This window comes from Uloborus diversus, chromosome 5, assembly GCF_026930045.1.
Source record: "Uloborus diversus isolate 005 chromosome 5, Udiv.v.3.1, whole genome shotgun sequence".
In the NCBI taxonomy this organism is placed as follows: Eukaryota; Metazoa; Arthropoda; class Arachnida; order Araneae; family Uloboridae; genus Uloborus; species Uloborus diversus.
The window spans coordinates 46,880,741-46,899,840 of record NC_072735.1 but is presented as its reverse complement, the minus strand read 5'-3'; the positions used below and the strand labels follow the sequence as shown (position 1 = coordinate 46,899,840).

The 19,100-nt window shown below is 34.1% G+C and overlaps 1 protein-coding gene across 1 annotated transcript in view; it reads left to right on the top strand.

Annotated features, from left to right (window-relative positions):
* Window positions 1-18,584, top strand: part of LOC129223434 (uncharacterized) — an 89,250-nt gene extending 70,666 nt beyond the window's left edge. Inside the window, exons 3-5 of the mRNA XM_054858045.1 lie at window positions 6,538-6,935; window positions 12,574-14,582; window positions 16,702-18,584. Coding sequence (XP_054714020.1) covers window positions 6,538-6,935; window positions 12,574-14,582; window positions 16,702-17,482 — 3,188 coding nt within the window. The 3' untranslated portion in view covers window positions 17,483-18,584. The remainder of the gene's footprint in view (window positions 1-6,537; window positions 6,936-12,573; window positions 14,583-16,701) is intronic.
* Window positions 18,585-19,100: the final 516 nt, after the last annotated feature.

The window sequence follows — 19,100 nt, the reverse complement described above, 5'->3', positions numbered from 1 at the left end:
AGTCGTATTTTACTGAGAGCTACAAGCTTTGAAACATTGGACACACTCAGAATTAAAATGGTGCCCACGTTTTTAATCGACATTTTCAAAAACAACCGTAAGAGCTACAATCGGGCAAATCTACCAAAAACTGGCCCATTTTATTGGCTTTCAGATGATACAACAACAAATCATATTGGACTTCAAGTTCAGCTGAAAGTCAGGCTTTTGTTTGAAACAGTGTAAAAATCTGCATTCGTTAAAAAAGGAAAACTAGCAAAGAGTCGCACTTTTCTGTTTTGAATTTTCTGTTTCACGATAGCATGTTGCTTTCTTTGTTTAAGAAAATGATATTTTTATATAAAAATAATAGTTTTAACATTTAATTTAGAGAAAAAACACATGAGATAACGATTCGTAGAAATAACAGAAGCATTACTTTCCCGTGCTTTTCACAAAGGGAAAATCAATAACAAAAAATGTTACACCAACATCGATTAGTACATTTAATAAACCTGCAAAATTTACAATAGCTGCTGAAATTAGTCGCCGCCACATCTGATACACGCTCTTGCCCTTTTGCGAACGGAAACAACCGTTTCTCTTAGAGAAACTTCATTCCTTAGTTCCCCTACTGCTTCAACAAGCCGGTCGCTCAATTCTTTCAAACTTGCTACTTCTGTTTTGTAAACTTCTTGTTTTAAGAATCCCTAAACAAAGAAGTCCACTGGCGTCAGGTCTGGGGATCTAGGGGGCCAAGGGATGGGGCCCATACGACCAATCCATTGGGAGACTGTTCAGTTAGAAATTCCCGAACGGCATTTGAAGAATGTGCAGGGGCTCCATCGTGTTGAAAAATGATTTCTACCCTCTCCTGAACAGGAATAGCATCAAGGTCAGGCAAATGATGTTCAATGAACTCTAAATACAGTAAAACCTGTAAAGTTGACCACCTTTGTAAGTTGACCACCTGTCTAAGTTGACCGCTTTTGTCAGGAACGGAATTAGTCTTATCTTATGTAATGAAGGAAAACCTCTGTAACTTGACCACCTCTCTATCTTGACCACCTGTCTATCTTGACCACTAATATACACCAGCTTTGGTTTGGAGTATTGTAAAAAACCCTTTGTAAGTCGACCACTAGGCAAAAGCATTAAATGTGCTAAAAGTTTCATCAGTTATGCCTCAAATAAGCAACCAGACCATTTTGGAAAAAACCTATGAATATTTATGTTGCCATCGAAAAACATTGGGCTAATGTTAAGTCCCAGAAAATGAGCCAAACTTCAATAAGGAGTTATTTTGTTGAAAAATAGATTACTATGGTTACAAATGTGCAAGAAAAAATCAAATGAAGAATTCAGGGTTCGTACTCAATTTCAGAAATTAAATGAAGGAGTTTTGGAGGAGTTTTGAAGGAGTAAAATGATGTTTTGAAGGAGTAATTTTGAGCTATCCTTATAAATTTTGTCACTTTTTTTCAACAGATTTGAACCCCTTTCCCCTTCGTCACACTTTACCTTTCTCCTTCCCTTGTCACATGTCTTATCTTTCATAAACATATTGTTATAATAACTGTGATGTCACTTTTTTGGCACCCTCTCTTTCCCTTGTCACAATTTCTTGAGCCTGTCTCCTCTCAAGGCATGACATCCCTTGTGGATGACTCTTTTTACAATGTAAAAACTGCAATTCACTAAACAATTGCCTTTTTTTAACAAAATCACTTAATATAGTAACATCTACTAATGTATTTTTTTAATACTTAAGTATTGAACAAACTGACTTTTGCTACTGAGAGTGTGGCGGAGTAAAAAGCAATAAACATAATATTTGTCAAAATAGTCAAGTACCATTTAAGCATGATTTAATTCACGTATGAAATGTCTTAGTCATCATCTAATAATATTTTCACATTCAGCTTTTATGACTTCTATAACCAATTTGTAAATCACATCTTTATGAAAAAAAATATATCAAATTACTACATTAAAATCGCTCTTATACCTTCGCCCCTGTGACAAAGTTAAGTTGTCGATCGAAGTATTTTAAATTACTGTCATAAAGGACGATTAGTCTTGATCCAAAAAAGGAGTTTTGAAGGAGTTATAAACCAAAATGAAGGAGTTTGAAGGGCCCTTCAAAAAATTTCCTAAATGAAGGAGTATTGGAGGTGTTTTGAAGGAGCGTACGAACCCTGGAATTTGAGTCACTTTTGATTTGTTATGAATTTTTAAGAATTGTTAATATCAGTAAGTAGTTTTTCATAAGCAATGAAGCATTTTTTTTAATCAATTCACAGAAATTTTAAATTTGTATGATACTTTACGAGTCAGTCTGGTAAATATATCTCTAAAAATATTTAAACAACATTTTTTCCTTATTGTTTTAAAATGTTAAACAATGAAAGTGAGTTTAAAGTATTCCAGTTAGTTAAAAAATAAATGCATGGGACAAAAAAATGGCAAAAAAAAAAAAAAAAAAAGCTTTCATTACTACCCTCTATAAGTTGACCACCTGTCTAAGTTGACCACCAAAGTATTGCACCGCAAGTGGTCAACTTACACAGGTTTCACTGTATGTGTTTCCTTTTAGGTTACCTCGAAACACATACGTACCAATTAAATGATCTCCTATTACGCCAATCCAAACATTTATGCTGAATCGAGTTTGGAATGATGAGTTTTGGGTTAAGAAAGGTTTATTTTCAGTATAATGATGCCAGTTATGCAAATATATGATGCCCCCTCTAGTGAACAAACGACTCATCTGTCCACAATATCTTTCTTTGAAAATGGTGATCTTCCGTGCCTCGGGCTAGTAGCCATCTGCAAAATGTTACCCACTTTTCTAAATCTTAATTGCGCAGCTTCTTGTACTAGAGTAAAATGATACGGGTGATACTTGTTTTGGTGCAATGTTTTCATCACTTTACGTTGTGATAGTCCACCTTCTATAGTAATCGAGCGTGAACTCACACTTTGGTTTTCCACTACTCGGTCCAGCACATACTCCTCAACATTGGCAGAACGGTAATCCTGGCCCCTCTCGAACAACGTAGCAAATGAACCTGTCTCTCTGAGCTTTCGATGTATAGAGGCAAACACATCTATTAGATGCAGAACGATTTGGGTAACGGAGCCGGTATTCTTTCTCGGCTCTGCGAGCATTACCATCACAAAATCCGTACACGAAATGCATGTCAGCATACTCTTCGTTAAAAAATCGAGACATACCCAAAAATCGAGAAAAGAATATAGCAACTTATCTTTAGAAACTTTAACGAAAACTTTCAAAAAACTAAAAACACACTCTCTACTGACTTACTGTAAAAAGAATCATATTTCTAGCAATTTTCAAAACACATTTACAAAATATCAGAAAGAAGCATAACGATGCATAAAATATTATGACAAATGAATAATTCTGTTTAGTTTTTATCATTAATTGTTTTGTTAAACAAATGCTTTTTATTTTCAGACGATATTTTTCACAATCATAAATTGTATTCGGAAGTCTTTTGATGGGTCTGTATACGTTTTAAAGGTCTTATAATGCAGGAAGCTCATATTTAGAGTTCATTGAACATCATTTGCCTGACCTTCTTGATACTATTCCTGTTCAGGAGAGAGCGGAAATCATTTTCCAACACGATGGAGCCCTTGCACATTCTTCAAATGCCGTTCGAGAATTTCTAACTGAACAGTATCCCCAATGGATTGGTTGTATGGGCCCCATCCCTTGCCCCCCTAGATCCCCAGACCTGACGCCAGTGGACTTTGTTTGGGGATTCTTTAAAACAAGAAGTTTACAAAACAGAAGTAGCAAGTTTGCAAGGATTGAGCGACCGGCTTGCTGAAGCAGTAGGGAAACTAAGGAATGAAATTTCTTTAAGAGCAACGGTTGTTTTCGTTCGCAAAAGGGCAAGAGCGTGTATCAGGTGTGGCGGTGACCAATTTCAGCAGCTATTGCAAATTTTGAAGGTTTATTAAATGTACTAATTGAAGTTGGTGTAACATTTTTTGTTCTTGATTTTCCCCTTTGTGAAAAGCACGGGAAAGTAATGCTTGTTTTATTTCTACGAATCGTTATCTCGTGTGTTTTTTCTTTTTATTAAACTGTTAAAACTATTATTTTTATATAAAAATATTTTCTTAAACAAAGAAAGCAACATGCTATCGTGAAACAGAAAATTTAAAACAGAAAAGTGCGACTCTTCGCTGGTTTTCCTTTTTTTAACGAATGCAGAGTTTTACACTGTTTCAAACAAAAGCCTGAATTTCAGCTGAACATGAAGCCCAATATGATTTGTTGTTGTATCATCTGAAAGCTAATGGAATGGGCCAGTTTTTGGTAGATTTGCCCGATTGTAACTCTTACGGTTGTTTTTGAAAATGTCGATTAAAAATGTTGGCACCATCTTAATTCTGAGTGTGTCCAATATTTCAAAGCTTGTAGCTCTCGGTAAAATGCGACTATCTTAGTCCGAAAGGTATCATTTTGTAGGATTTAGTCTGCTCTTTCCAAATATGTACTTATTTTCCTTGTATGTCCCACAAAAATTTCAGAAATCGGCCGTTTTCTCAGAATTTTGTTTTTTTACTCATTTTCCTTAAATTTACCAAAACTCGGTTACGGTTAAGGATTGGACACGATAATGGGTGGTTCTGTGCTCCACTTGGGCTCATCTATCACCCCCTTTCGTATGGCAGATTCGATCGAACTCACCCTGTATACTGTTAGTTTTAGTTCTAATATTTTATTACTAGTGGTACCCGCACAGCTTTGCCCGTAGTAAAAAGTTAAAAGGTCATTTGGTCCACCTGTATATTTTCAAATAATGGATGATAAATTTCTCGTCAATTGGCTTGTGTCCATGTTACGGTTCCACGTTATGATAATTTCGTAATTTACTCGTCCATCTTATAATTTTGTTCTTAAAATTGGATTAGAAAAAGAACCACATTGAATTTTCGGAAAAACGCTTCGAAGTGCTCACCCGCATGCTACAAACTAACTTTGTGCCGAATTTTATGAAAATCTGCTGAACGGTCTAGGCGCTATGCGCGTCACAGAGACACTGACAGAGAGAGATCCGGACAGAGAGAGATCCTGACAGATCCGGACAGAGAGAGATCCGGACAGAGACTTTCAGCTTTATTATTAGTAAAGATTCTTAACTTTAAACAAATACTCAATTGTTGTACAATCATACGGAATATTCAACAACTTGTATTTCAAACATTCGATGCACGTGTAACAGCTGATATTTTCAGTCATACTTTCTAAAATTTATAACTGTCCCTCAATTTTAAGAGTAAGGATGGAAAAGAAAACTTAACTATTAGTTATATTAACTATATATAGTTATGCATTTTAGTTTTCAGTACTGCTTCTGAAAGTTCAATTGTCAGGAAAAATCTCTCAATTGAGTAATAAAATAAATTAGATCAAAATGTGCTCAGGGATAAAATGTTTCAATTGCGAATCACAGTAGGCTATTTAAACAGATGTACGTTTTTACGATGTTTTACTGGTGTTATACGCAGCAGTATAATACTAGCAAGTAAAAATATTTTCGAAACTAATTCGAAAACTGAAATCCGTTTGTTTATAAAAAAAAAAAAATAAGCTTATCAGAAAAGAATTTTACTGAGGGTGTTTTATTACATATTTTGCTAACTTTCCCACATAACCGCCATTTAAAATTACGCCGTTTCTGTAACGCTGCTCTCTTTAGCCCTCCAGAGCTAGCGGCGTAAGCAAAATACTTAATTTGAGAAGAAAAAAACAACTTATTTTTAATTTCGTTTAATCAAATATTATTATATACAAGATTTGGGTGTTTAGAAAATGAAAATTTTTCAACAAAAAAAAAATTTAACCATTTTTAATGGGAAATCGGTAGTGTTAGAAATTCTGACGCGCGAGTTCTCAAATCACTCATTTTGACGCGAATTTTGGAGGGTATATCCCTCAGCGTAAGACTGCGTCCTGGGAATTGAACCAGTTGTTAGTTCCAGTCTCGAGCTCATTGTACTTTTGAAATCGTCGTCTACCCTGCAATTTTTTTAATGCAAGAGGAAGAAATACTCGCTTGGGGCAAGGTCGGGATTGTACGGAGCTCGATCGAAGAAGGTCTCGACAAACGTTTCGAATCTTTTTAATTTTGGCAGGGGTGTGAGGGCGTAGGTTGTTATCTCACACACGAGGCATAGCTCACGATGGGTTTCAGCAGCTAAAGATCCTTTCACCACAAAAATCGAATCGCACCATCCAGGGCCTGATTACTGAACAATCCAATTGTGAGGGTTGAATACACAGGGGCCCCGAAAAAGCATGCGGAATAGGGCCCCTTCATATCTTAATCAGGCCCTGACACCATCCACTTCACAAATGGCAAGACCTAAGTTTCTCTTTAGCATCAGTGAAATGTTTGTCCCCGTACCTTAACTTTTTGAGTATGCTTGGTAATATTTAAAAAATATACAATTTATGCAGTGAATATTTTAACCATCCTAGCAAAAGCAAAAGAAGTAATTATTTATATTTTTCAGCTGAAGATCCTGCTCTAATAAAACCTGAATACGATGTCGAAGATGAAATTTTCAGCTCTAGTCGCAGAACCTCAGCAACAGCTTCGAGCGACGGAGTGCAACAAATAAAAAGTCCTGTAAAAGAAACAGTTTCCAATTATCAACCATTTGAAGACAACAATGGCGCTGAATCAAATGATTATTCAAAAACAAGCATAGAAGTTTCAAACGATTCAAATCAAAAATCCAGACCACAAAGTCATTCTCCTCAGAGGATACAGACGACAACTGAAGCCACCTCAACAACTCAGTATCAATTGAATCGTCAATCAACATTTGGGGATAAACCAACTTCAGAAAAAGATTCTCTGCAAAGCACCTCTGAAGACCCATTATACGCTAGCGATGAAGATAGTAAAGTAAGACTTTCGAAATTTAATTTGTATAATTTGTGTATACTTTGTGCTCTCTCTCACAAATACTTGTGATTTAAAAAAGAGAGAATTGTTATTTAAAAAAATACATAGATATTTCAAATAGCCCAAAAAGTTTGGTTGAAATCATGCTGGGTTAAATCCGGTGTTTTTTTTTTTTTCTTCTAACGATTGGTCGATAAGGTAAAACATATTTTGTTCTCAAACTATTATTTACATTTATGTAAAAGCTATAAGCAGAGCTTTAATTATTGAAATAACGATTTTCTATAGACGTTACCTTTTTTTCGCTAAGAGAACTTTTCTATACTTGATCAACTACAGTCAAAGTGAAATGTCAGAGAGAGAGGAAAAAGGTTTTTTTTTTTAAATAAAAACATCTGTTACTAGATGCATGCGAAAATAAATTTTGTGTCATCTTTTGAAAAACTATTTTATTTCAAGCAAATTATAGTAAGGGAAGTTAAGGATGATATAGATAGTAAACTTTGGGAAAGCTGCTGTACCCAATGACGGTTGTACCTACGGACGTTGGTCGGGAAATTCCGGGTATCGTCAAGAGGGATCCTAAGTGGGGGTCAACGTGTTAGTCACAGCCCTCTCCTATACCCCAGAAAGTTTCAACCCCATCAAACGAACATTTCAGATTATGTCACATTTTTTCGGTTTTAGTAGGATCTAAGTAAAAAATAACATGAGCAACTTCTTTTTTTTTTTTTCGTCCGTCGTATATTTTATTTATTTTTGTTGTAGGTATCATGATTCCCTATATTTTGAAGGTTTTGTTTCTGATTTTTAATGTTGTGAAACTGTGGTCTTGTCGATGTGACTGCCTTGCAAAACCAAAATGGCATACGTTTGTACCCAAGGACACACTACCATGTGTACCCACGAACGGCTATTTTTAGTCGCTTTGGGTCACACTTGAGTCTTCTTACGATATGAAGAACCTCAAAATGGTGCCTTGTCATAAAGTTCGAAATTTGCTTTTAACAATAATAATGAATTTGAAGTAGGGCTTGAAGATGTAGTGTTGAAATAACCAACACCTGTTGTAGGATCTTCAGACCGTCAATCCCACCTGTTTTCATTTGAAGTCGACTTTTCTAGATTTGATTTAATCTAAACTGAGTTTTTTGTGACGGGTTAATTTTAGTTAAAGGTTTCATTTTGCATGTAGGTACATAGAGAGCCATACTATCATGAGTCTAGTTTTTTTTCTTTTCTTTTTTTTTTTTTTTTTTGTTTTAAAAAAATGTTAATTATTCATAACATCATTAACTCTCTTAAGACTAATAACTTTTTTAAAGAGTTCACTGATGTTAATGATTAAGGAGAATTAAAAAGAGAAAAAAAACTTCGATTAATTTTTAAATTTTAATTTCTGTTGCATATTTTATTTAAGATTATTTTCAATTGATGTTTGAAGTATTTCAACATAAAATGGCTTATGAAAATGTATTGAGTATAATTGAGTTTCTCAGACCTAGTTATATAGTATTTTTTTATGTCCATGGGCACAAAGGCACCTGTCCGCGGGGTGAACGGTTGTTGTACCCGCGGGCAAAAAAGATGGTTGGTAAGGAAAAATTTTTGAGGTTGAAAGCTTTGAGATTTTCACCTGACAAAAATTTCCAAATTAGATAAGCTGTAGATTCTGCCAGAAAATTTTTCCGATCGATAGAAGATTTCCCTACAAGATAATTTTGAAAATTTTAATTAAAGTTTTTATTTAAATAGAAATACACTAATTTCTTTTAAAACGGAAATTGTTTTCTTTCCTGTTTTTATTCAGGAAAATGTCTTTTTTCGTTTTCATTTCCCAAAATTATTTCATAAATTATTTTTTAAAATTTCCATACAGGTTTATTGGCAGGATTAGTATAATCAACTCTCGATGATTTGAAATCAAAAGGGACTGGCAAAAATCTTCGAGTTATTGGTAGTTCGAATTATCGGAAGTTCCTTTCGCAGCCTTCTTATTTTTAGTTTATTTTCAGGAATAGTGCATAATGGATAGATTATAATACTTATAGATTGCATAAAATTATTAGTATTAGTACTATTGAAAAATACTTTTAAATAAATACTTCGGAAGTGAAATTTATTTTTGACTGCTTACTGTTTGTTTTATTGCATCTTAAAGCGTTATTGAGTTTTTATGTCTTAGGTCCAATTTATTTTCTCTTGATTTCAGTAAACATCTTTTTGTTCTAAAAGCAGATCATTTGAGTCATCCAGAAAATAAAGGCTATTTTTTAAAATTTTTGCCAAAATTTTAATTCTTTTAAGAATAGCCAACAATTAAATTTCAGGTAGTCAGACCAGCCACGGCAAAATGTTGCCTAATCAGCTACTTTTTACGTAATTTTCCAACACTGTGTGCATTTAAAGAGCACTATTGTAAATTAATTTTCCTTCTCACACATGCTGATAATCAAAGCAATGTGCTAAAGGGGAAAAACACTTTTTGTTTCGTATTTTGGCTGCATTTTCATGCATACAATGGAAATTAAACTCTCGAAAACACTTAGACTTAAAGGGAGTACATACGAGATATAGCTACAACTTTGTATTGAAAACATTAAATTATATTGGGAGCGAATAAAAACTTCGAGAAAAAGGAATATTCGAGTTATAAGGCTTCGAGTTATCGAGAGTGGACTGTATTAGGTATTTTATGCAATAAATGATTTTTTGTAAAAGGATATAGTCGTGCAGTAGATAACTAATAAAAAGTGAACACTCTGTTATTTAATTCCTTAAGTAACTAATTTGAATAAGCAAAATTCATTAACAATTGTATAAGGGTGATTTTCAAAATGATTGACAGTTAGGTGTCCTGACTCTTTCCATTGAATTAAATGTTAATAAAACTATTTTTTGTCGTTGCATAAGCATGTTGTGAGGCAATATTACATTAAATTCATTGCATTCAGTCTTTTTTCGTGGTTGTAAATTTATAAGCCTTTCCTACTAATGTATTTAACTAGTAATGGAAATTTCCTTGTCCTGACTACAAAGTTCGCATAAACTTTAGCTTTTTGTACGCTTCAAAAGAGCTTCTTTATTTTTTGTGCATTAAAGAAAGAAGTAATATTTGTTATTTAAACACAGCTGAAAATGATTTTACAGAACTGCTCATCTAACATTTTAAAATTGCAATGCAGTTTGGGTCCTAAAGTGCAACTCATGAGTGTTACCCTAGGGAATTGAATATTTTTTATGTGCAAAATCTTTCTTTACCGTAGTTGGCAACAGTGTTAGGGAAGCCATATTTGTATCTTCTTAGAATATGCAAGTCGAAAATTGAATATTTATTCCTTATGTTATGTATTGAAATGTACAATTCAATGTGAAGAGTATTTTAATCAAATCTCATGAGTGTTACCCATTTATTTTGTAATGGGTTTTTAAGTATATAAGTATGCAATTCGGCATTAATGTATTTTTTGTTAAGGAAACAAGAGACGAAGAGTAAACGGTGACTTGCTAAGTTTTTTTTGAATTTCTAAAATATAAGCAATTAACTCTCAAAATCTAACTCTCTAAAATTAACTCTCTAAATAATCACCTGGTTAGAAAGCCATAAGTTGGAAAGTTTTATTTTTATGACAAAATATTCTAACTTTTGTCGAATATAATATGTCAATTTATTTGAAATTAATCCATAAATATCCATGACTCTCTACATAACAAGCATGCATATAGGCATTGCAACAAATATTTGTGCTTCATTTTTCTTCAAGTTTTCCTTTTTTTCCCCTTATTTTTACTGCATCCTTTTTTTCTTTAAACAACAGCAGTCAGTAAAAGTTAAGTGTCTCAAACTATACATGGAATTTAATGAATATTGAAACACTAAATAGTTAGAAATATATTTCAATCTTTTCATTCTAACTAGCGAACAATATTAAAATATAGGTATTGGTTTAATTGGGAAAAATGTATGCATAAAATGGAAACTAAACTCCCGAAAAAACATTCGAGATATCGCGACACTTTTGTATTGAAAACTATAAATTATTTTGGGTTCGAAGCGCTATTTCTAGTAGAGTGGATAAATAGAATTTTTCCAGTTACTAAATACGGAAGTTTATTCTACACTCGTGTAATTTCGCTTTCAACTTGTTTTAATTCATTATACTATATTTTTCCCAATTAAACCAATACCTATATTTTAATATTGTTCGCTAGTTAGAATGAAAAGATTGAAATATATTTCTAACTATTTAGTGTTTCAATATTCATTAAATTCCATGTATAGTTTGAGACACTTAACTTTTACTGACAGCTGTTGTTTAAAGAAAAAAAGGATGCATGCTCCAACTACAAGGTTGTAATTTATTCCAAATGGATTAAAAATTTTGAAACTGTTTTTTATTTCATTACTCCAGTGATTTACAAGTTCCTTGAATTGTATATTAGTAGTTTATATTAGAGCGACAAACAAGTTTTAAGTTAGGGCTTAAGTTTTAAGTAAGTTGTACTGTTTTCATACATGGCTCTATATAGATGTCCCTTACGGCAAGGTGTCACTTGTAGTCATATAAATAACTCAAAAAAAATCATTGAAAGTTTGCTACTTTAACTTGCTAAAATTTGTGAAGGGCATAAGAAATATAATGCTGGGCTTACAGGGTGTACCTGAATGTCGTGTACAAACTTAAAGTGGAAGCAAATAACACGATAATAAACAAGAATCACTCACATTAGGTCGAGACGCCAATGCTGGCGCGTTGCAAGCACACGAAGCCAGACACTAAAAGATGCGAAAAAGACAACAAATAATGATAAATTATCCCGTAAACAAAAGTTGATCCTGCATTTCAGTTATTGAGAAGGGCTTGTAATGTTGCGACTGCAGCTGTAGTACATGCGTCGCATTGACAACGTACCGAGCGAAGCAATTACGAGTCATTTTGACAAGTTTTCTTCCATGGTTGCGTTGTCGTTGCGACGCGCATGTTAGAATTACTAGCAGCAATTTCAAACAACCACTTGGAAACCATTCTTAAAATCTAAAATATTGTGTAAAATCGTCTTTGTGTAATAAATGTATGACTTGCTTCACATCCCTCAGCGTCTGGTTTTGTGTGCATGTATTACGTCAGCATTGCTTTTGCGACCATCTGTTCCAAAGAGATTCTTGATTGTTATCCTGCTCTCTACCTCCAGTTCAAGACTGTACACGACATTCAGGTACACCCTGTATACATTTATCTCATCACGAGCGATACAAAATATCCCCTCACCAATTAAGGGTTAACATTACTGACTGAATAATATACATACAATCACTTATTTTCTCGTAGCTTATGTTTTCACTATTTTTCCGAGCTCGTCGTTATTACTAAAACTTCAGCCATGCAAAATATGTAAACTTTCGGCTCCGTTCATATGAAATTCACAAATTTCAGCTCGTGAAACCGCTGGTATCTTTATTTTCGTGAAACTTACGGTGTGTATAGAAGTAAGTGAGTTACTTTTAAGTTTTTTGTTACAAAATGAAGTTTGAAAGTAATTTCAACGGTATATTGATTTGGCTTAAATATATTTCTTATCACTATTAGGTTATTTTTTTATTGTGTTTAAATTTAAACTCAACACTTTTGTATTGCAGATTCCTCTCGATAATTACGATCCTCAAGAACCAAAATTCGATGAAGCTGCTCCTCCTCTGATTGATTCTGAAGGTGGGATCCATATTGCAGATGGTGGCCACGGTCTTGATGCTTTTGGTGGACTGGCTCATCTTCCTGGTCTTGGAGATTTTAGAGTTTTTGAGAAACCAATCTACAATGCTAATACTGGAAACCGGGAAAAAGATCAAGATTACCAGAGAAATAAAGAGGTAACGCTATCCACGCGGCCAAGAAGTCTTGAAAGCTATCCCAACAGTAATGGGCAATCTAAAGATCCAGATGTAATAATAGACTATTCTAACGGAAACGATAAAAATCTAAATTATGATTATCAAGAAAGGAAAAAATCGAACACACCACCTCCAACTATATTTGATGATAATGCTGACCATCGAGACTTCGGCGGTTTTGATATTATTACACCAATTCGCAACAAAAAACAAAACTCTGAATCTCTTAATCTCAATAGGGATCCTCCTAAATCTAAAGATGCTTTGGACTTTGACTTATTAAATCCTGTTACAGTTCCTGATCTACCACGAATTTTGCAAAAAGGAAATAGAGATTTTTCGTCAGAAAGAAAATCAGAAGTTAATCCAATCGACACAAATTTGGCTGATTTTGAAAAGTCTAATTTTGACAGTGATCGTAGTTTGAAAAATGTAACACTTCCCGAAGTACAATTTGATGATCAGCCTTCCAGTTTTGGTCGCGATGTATCTCTTGTTTCCCAGAGAAATAGATTTGGTCCAGAAATTCCTAGCAAAGACTTTACTATCATTGATTTAGGAAGAAAAGATCAACTTGAGAACGAAAAAAGAGTTTTTAACTTGGATGATGCGTATGTAAATAATGGTAAAGGTTCGGATATTGGTGTGCGATATCCTCCAAATAATCCAAATGGAGAAAAAGACTATGGGAACTTTGATCTTTTCCCTGAAGTGATTCATGAACCAGTTAGAAATATTCGTCCTACAGCTACACAAACTAGTCGAATACCTTCTGAAACTCCCAAATTAAACGAGAAAAATAAAGATGAATTGAAAGATTTCTCTGATGCCAAAGTTTTGTATCCAGCAAATATTGAAGAATTTGTAGATTACCAGAGTAAAAAATTCGATTTGCCTACACATCAAATCAATGCACAAAACGCAGAAGACCTTACATTCCCGGATCAACCGTCAGATAAGAATTTCGGTGCATATACTGGAAACGAAAGGCAAGGGAAAAAACTTGATACATTACCTGAGGATGATAATACGCAGACTTTGAACAATCAGAAAGACATTTCAGTTAATCAAAGAAAACCAATAATTTACCGCCAGACTGATAAAGCAGTTGACGAAATACGAACAAAGGAAATTTTGTTTCCAGAAAAAATAGATGATTCTTCAGCAAGCTATGATTACGATACTTCCAAGCATTATTTCACTGACGATTTTTTTACTCAGGAAACCACCCCAGAGCTTACCACTAAAGCTGCAATTAGAACTCGTCCCACTAGGCCTCGCAAGTCTACTACAACTACTACTACAACCACTACTACAACAACTCCAGCACCAATAAAAATAAGAACCAGAGCACCAATCAGCCAAGTGTCAAAGCCGACAAAGCCCCCTTACGTTGCAACAACCCCTGCCAGTCCACCATCCAGGCCAATAAACCAGTTTCCTACACCCGAGCCGTATACTCAGGCTCAGAAATGTGATCCTAGAAAATGCAGATTGCCTGATTGTCGTTGTGGAGGTTCAGACATCCCTGATGGTCTAAGGGTCAATGAGATCCCTCAACTTGTCCTCTTGACCTTCGATGATGCTGTAAATGACCTCAACAATGACCTTTATGATGAACTGTTCAATACCGGCAGAGCTAACCCGAATGGATGCCCTATATTAGGCACGTTCTATGTTTCACATGAATGGACTGATTATGGCCAGGTGCAAACACTATATTCCAACGGTCATGAAATTGCATCTCATTCTATTACGTAAGTCATACAACTTTTGTCATCTTAAAGCTATCATACGTAGATATTATTTCTGAAAAGTGTTTCTTGTAAGATCGCCATAATTTCCTCGCTACTTTATCAAACTTTAAAATTAAAGTACCGTTTTAAGATGTTTTTAGAAGCTTTAGATGAAAAATAAACAGGCAATGCACATTTTGATTTTTTTTTCTTCGAAAAGACAGATTCTTTTCTGTTTTTTATTGCGCATTGCTTCATTGCTGAAATGAAGACCAACTGGATCAGCTGCTCAGATCGCCTTGCTAATAGTTCGTAGGTCGAGAGTTCGAATCACCATTGGCTGAAAATTGTCATTTTAATAACTTATTTTCTGCAGCAGAATTCTGATCCAAATAGCTGTAAATGTAGAATTTAAACTCATTGCAGGATTCCGAGTCTCTTTTAAAGATTCGGACTAAAAATTAAAAAAAAAATACAATTTTTCAGCATGATAAATCGCAGTATGACTTTTAAAAAATGTTAAAGCAAAGTACAGCCAGCGATTTCAGTTAATTTTGTTTTGTATTGCTTTAAAGCTTAGCATCCCCTGCGTTGTATCAGTACGCCCCTGCTTTGGTGAAACTTTCCTGCTAATGAAGCAAAGTTCATTTTATCTGTCTTTCCATGAGCCAGAAAATGTAGCTTTTGAATGACTAATTTTCTTCAGATGAATTCTGGTCCAATTTCAAGTGAATCTGTAATTTAACTCATCGAGTACAGGATTCTAAACCACTGTTGTGTTGTTGCATTAAAATCAGAAGCAAAAAATGTTTTTTTTTCACCATATGGTAAATCAGTGTCATAAAAATTATCTCTAAGGTGTTTCTTGTGGATACGCCATTAGTTCCTTAATACTTTATCAAGCTTCAAAAGCAAGATTTTTTTTTGGGGGGGGGGGAAACAAACAAGACACACATTTGCTATAGTTCAAAAAATTAGTTTTAAAAAACGGATTTTTTAATTAGTGTTGAGCGCGAATGCTTCGTATAGTTAAGCTAGTTTATGAAGAATTATTCTTGTCAAATTATCCAAATTAAAACTTCTAGTAAAAACCATTACTCCTATTTTGACATTTCATTTTGTTTCCTATCTTTAAAAAAGACCAGAATTTTAATTAACAAAGTTATAAACGCAGAAATAGTAAAATGGCTGGCTCATTATTTTAACTTCTCCAATAAGTACGAAAATATAATGAAATTGAACCTTTAAGCTAATGAACTGAAAAGTATAAGATTTGAAATCAAAACTATTTTACAATGGTAAAAAGAGAAAAAATATTATTTGACTTAACAGCAAGCAAATGCAGAACAAAAAAAAAAAACTGAAGCATTAAAACATTCAAGTTACGTCCGTGTATTTTAAAAATCGGAGAACCGATAAAAACCCTGAGGGGTGCAGAAAAGAAGTGTATAACTGAGTTTATACCATACATCAGAATTTTTGCTTAAAACGCTGTAGCGAAGTATATGATGCATTAACTTTTCAGCTACTGTTTTTCAAACCACTCAATCTATGTAAAATGAGAAAAAGCAACGTCGAATCGCGCAAAGTGCAGATTACTGCACACAAACTTAACCAATCAATCTGTGTTGTAAAAATGGAGTTTTAGCAATCTTAACTAGAACAAGAAAATGCAGAGTTTTAAATTTTTCCTAATTTTCTTTGAGTTTAATTAGCAGTTAACTATTTTGAAAAATTTATTGTATATTTAATCAGTATTTCCTAAAAAAAAAAAAATTAAGCAGCTTTGTAAAAGTGGAGAAACTGGCTCTTAAAAGTAAGATCAGACAGTTGTACTTCCTATTACGTATTTTTTTCAAAGATTTTACTTTAAATTTTTGATGCTATTTTACGCTGCTGTATTCATGTACTTTCAATTTAAGTTGAGACAAACCTAACCTTGCAGCGTCGTAGTGCTGTAATTAGGATTTGTATAGCCTTCACAATGCTGCGAGGTTAGGCCTTCCTCAACTATAGTTACGTTACCTGAATGAAGCACCTTTAAATAATATTGAAAACTTAAAATTTACGTCAGGGCATTGTATGCAATTCTATGAATGAGTTTCATGTGACGACTTATAAATCATTTTCTTTTTTCCAGTCATAGCTACGGTGAAAAGTTCTCAAAGAATCAATGGATGAGAGAAATTCATGGACAAAGAGAAATTCTGCACTTGTACGGAGGAGTCCAGATGGAAGATATTCGCGGAATGCGCGCACCCTTCCTCCAGATTGGTGGCAACAAGATGTTCGAAATGTTGTACGATGCAAATTTCACTTACGACTCTTCCATGCCAGTGTATGAGAACAATCCGCCTTTCTGGCCTTACACACTCGATTATGCCCAAAGTCATGAATGTATGATCTTCCCATGTCCAACCAAATCCTATCCAGGACTATGGGAAGTGGGCATGGTCATGTGGGTGGACCTCAGAGGTGGTCGCTGCTCTATGGGTGACGCATGCTCCAACCCACAGGATGAAGAGGCAGTCACAAAAATGTTGATGAAGAACTTTAATCGCCATTACAAATCAAACAGGGCACCTTTTGGTCTGTTCTATCACTCAGCATGGTTCAACACCCAACATCACAGGCGAGGTTTCATGAAGTTCTTGGACGAAGTTCTAAAGAAGGATGATGTCTGGTTTGTGACAAATTGGCAGTTGATCCAGTGGATGCGAAATCCGACTCCAAATAAAGAATTGAACAGTTTTGAACCGTTTAATTGTCGGAGGCTCAACAGGCCTCCACCTTGTCCTACTCCAACTGTGTGCAATGTGTGGTATCAGGGTGGTGTCAGGTACATGAAGACTTGCCAGCCTTGTCCCGTGAAATATCCATGGGTGGGAAGCACAGGTTACGACAATAACAGCCGAGGATGATGTCTTGAAATGTTTTAGCATGTTTTTAAAGTGAAGATTTTAGCGAGAACATCGATAGGAAATTGTGATTTCATTTGGTTATTTAATTCTTCTGTTGTTCCTTTCATTCTTAGAGTCATTTAAAAATAAAAAATATTGCGAATTGGACAATTATCTTGCCATACTTTCAAATGCAGTGCAAGCTTTAAACTGGACACCAAAAACTTTTCATTGAAAATGTGTTAAGATACTATTAGATGCCATAACTACCATTTGTACAGCAATTAATTTATGAAGTGTGTTTCGGTGGCACGAGAAAGCTTCCCGAGTTTATTGAAAGTTGCCAAATTGATTATCTGCTTTATGAAAGCCAACTTCGGGGTACACCTCTTTCTTCTGCCATGCCAAATGATTTGTGGTTTATTGATTCTGGTTCTCTTTTGTACATTGAAAACTTTCTGTAATGTGATGAAATCTTTCTTACTACTTGGGCTTCATAAAAAGTATTTTATCTATAAGCACCAAGCGTTTTTACGAAAATGGGGCGGAAGGATTTTTTTATCATAAATTACTAAAACAAACTACGCCTTCATAAATGAACGAAAATTTTATCACATGTGTGCTTTGTACTTAAAAAATCAAAATTGGTGCTGGATTAAAACTACATTCTACCCACACTTCATTGTAACTGTATTTTATTTCAAATGAAACCTGTTTCTAAATTCTTCTGATCGTTTTTAGAAAACAGGCTATACTGCAATTTTTAAATTTCACAAATTGTAATTAATACATCCTAATGATATTTGACAACCGCTTGGTGCTAATGTCTTTTCATGCAAGAACTGCATCAATTTTTGTTTTTAAATAAAAATTATAATGAATATTTTAATAACAATTAACTATCTTTGCCATACTTGGATTGTCAAATGCAATCTCAGTTTTTAAAAAATACTTTTAAGTCGTTACACATTGACGTTAGAAAAGAAAAGTTAATGAACATTGGTTGATGCAGTTTTTCCAATTGATCTTGGTTTTGGTGGGTTACTCGTTATTTTTGTCCTGGGCTTTCTCTTAAATGTGTTTCAATGTGTAAACTTGTGAATAAATTAAAATTACTTTGTAAATGTTATTAGTTTATCTTTTTTTTCCAGAACACAATCATTCTCTGAATTTTGGTAGACAATGATATTTCATTACAGAAAATAAAATAATATAGAAGCTCATTCATAGCATAAAGCTTCTCAAATGCATTAGGTACACTTTCTGACTAGTATACATACTATACGTAAGCGATTTTTGCGTTCTCATTAGTGGTAGTATTTTTTAAAGCGTTCTTACTAAATACAAGATCATTATATATTTTAAATACTATATCTCTACATAGTATAAAATGAAGTGTCCAAAAAGCGTCTGTTTGTTTGAACTCGCAAAACTCGAGAACTACCCGGCCGATTTCGCTGAAATTTTCACAATTTGTTCCTTTAAGTCCTGAGAAGGTTTGCAGACCAGTTCGAAAAGAATTCGATGAATAGTTCTTTTTTTATTCCAAATTAGGCCCAATTTTCACATAAATTCCCGAATATGGGGGAGAAAAATTACTCGCAGTTAGTAATATTATATATTGTTGGAAAGGGAAGAA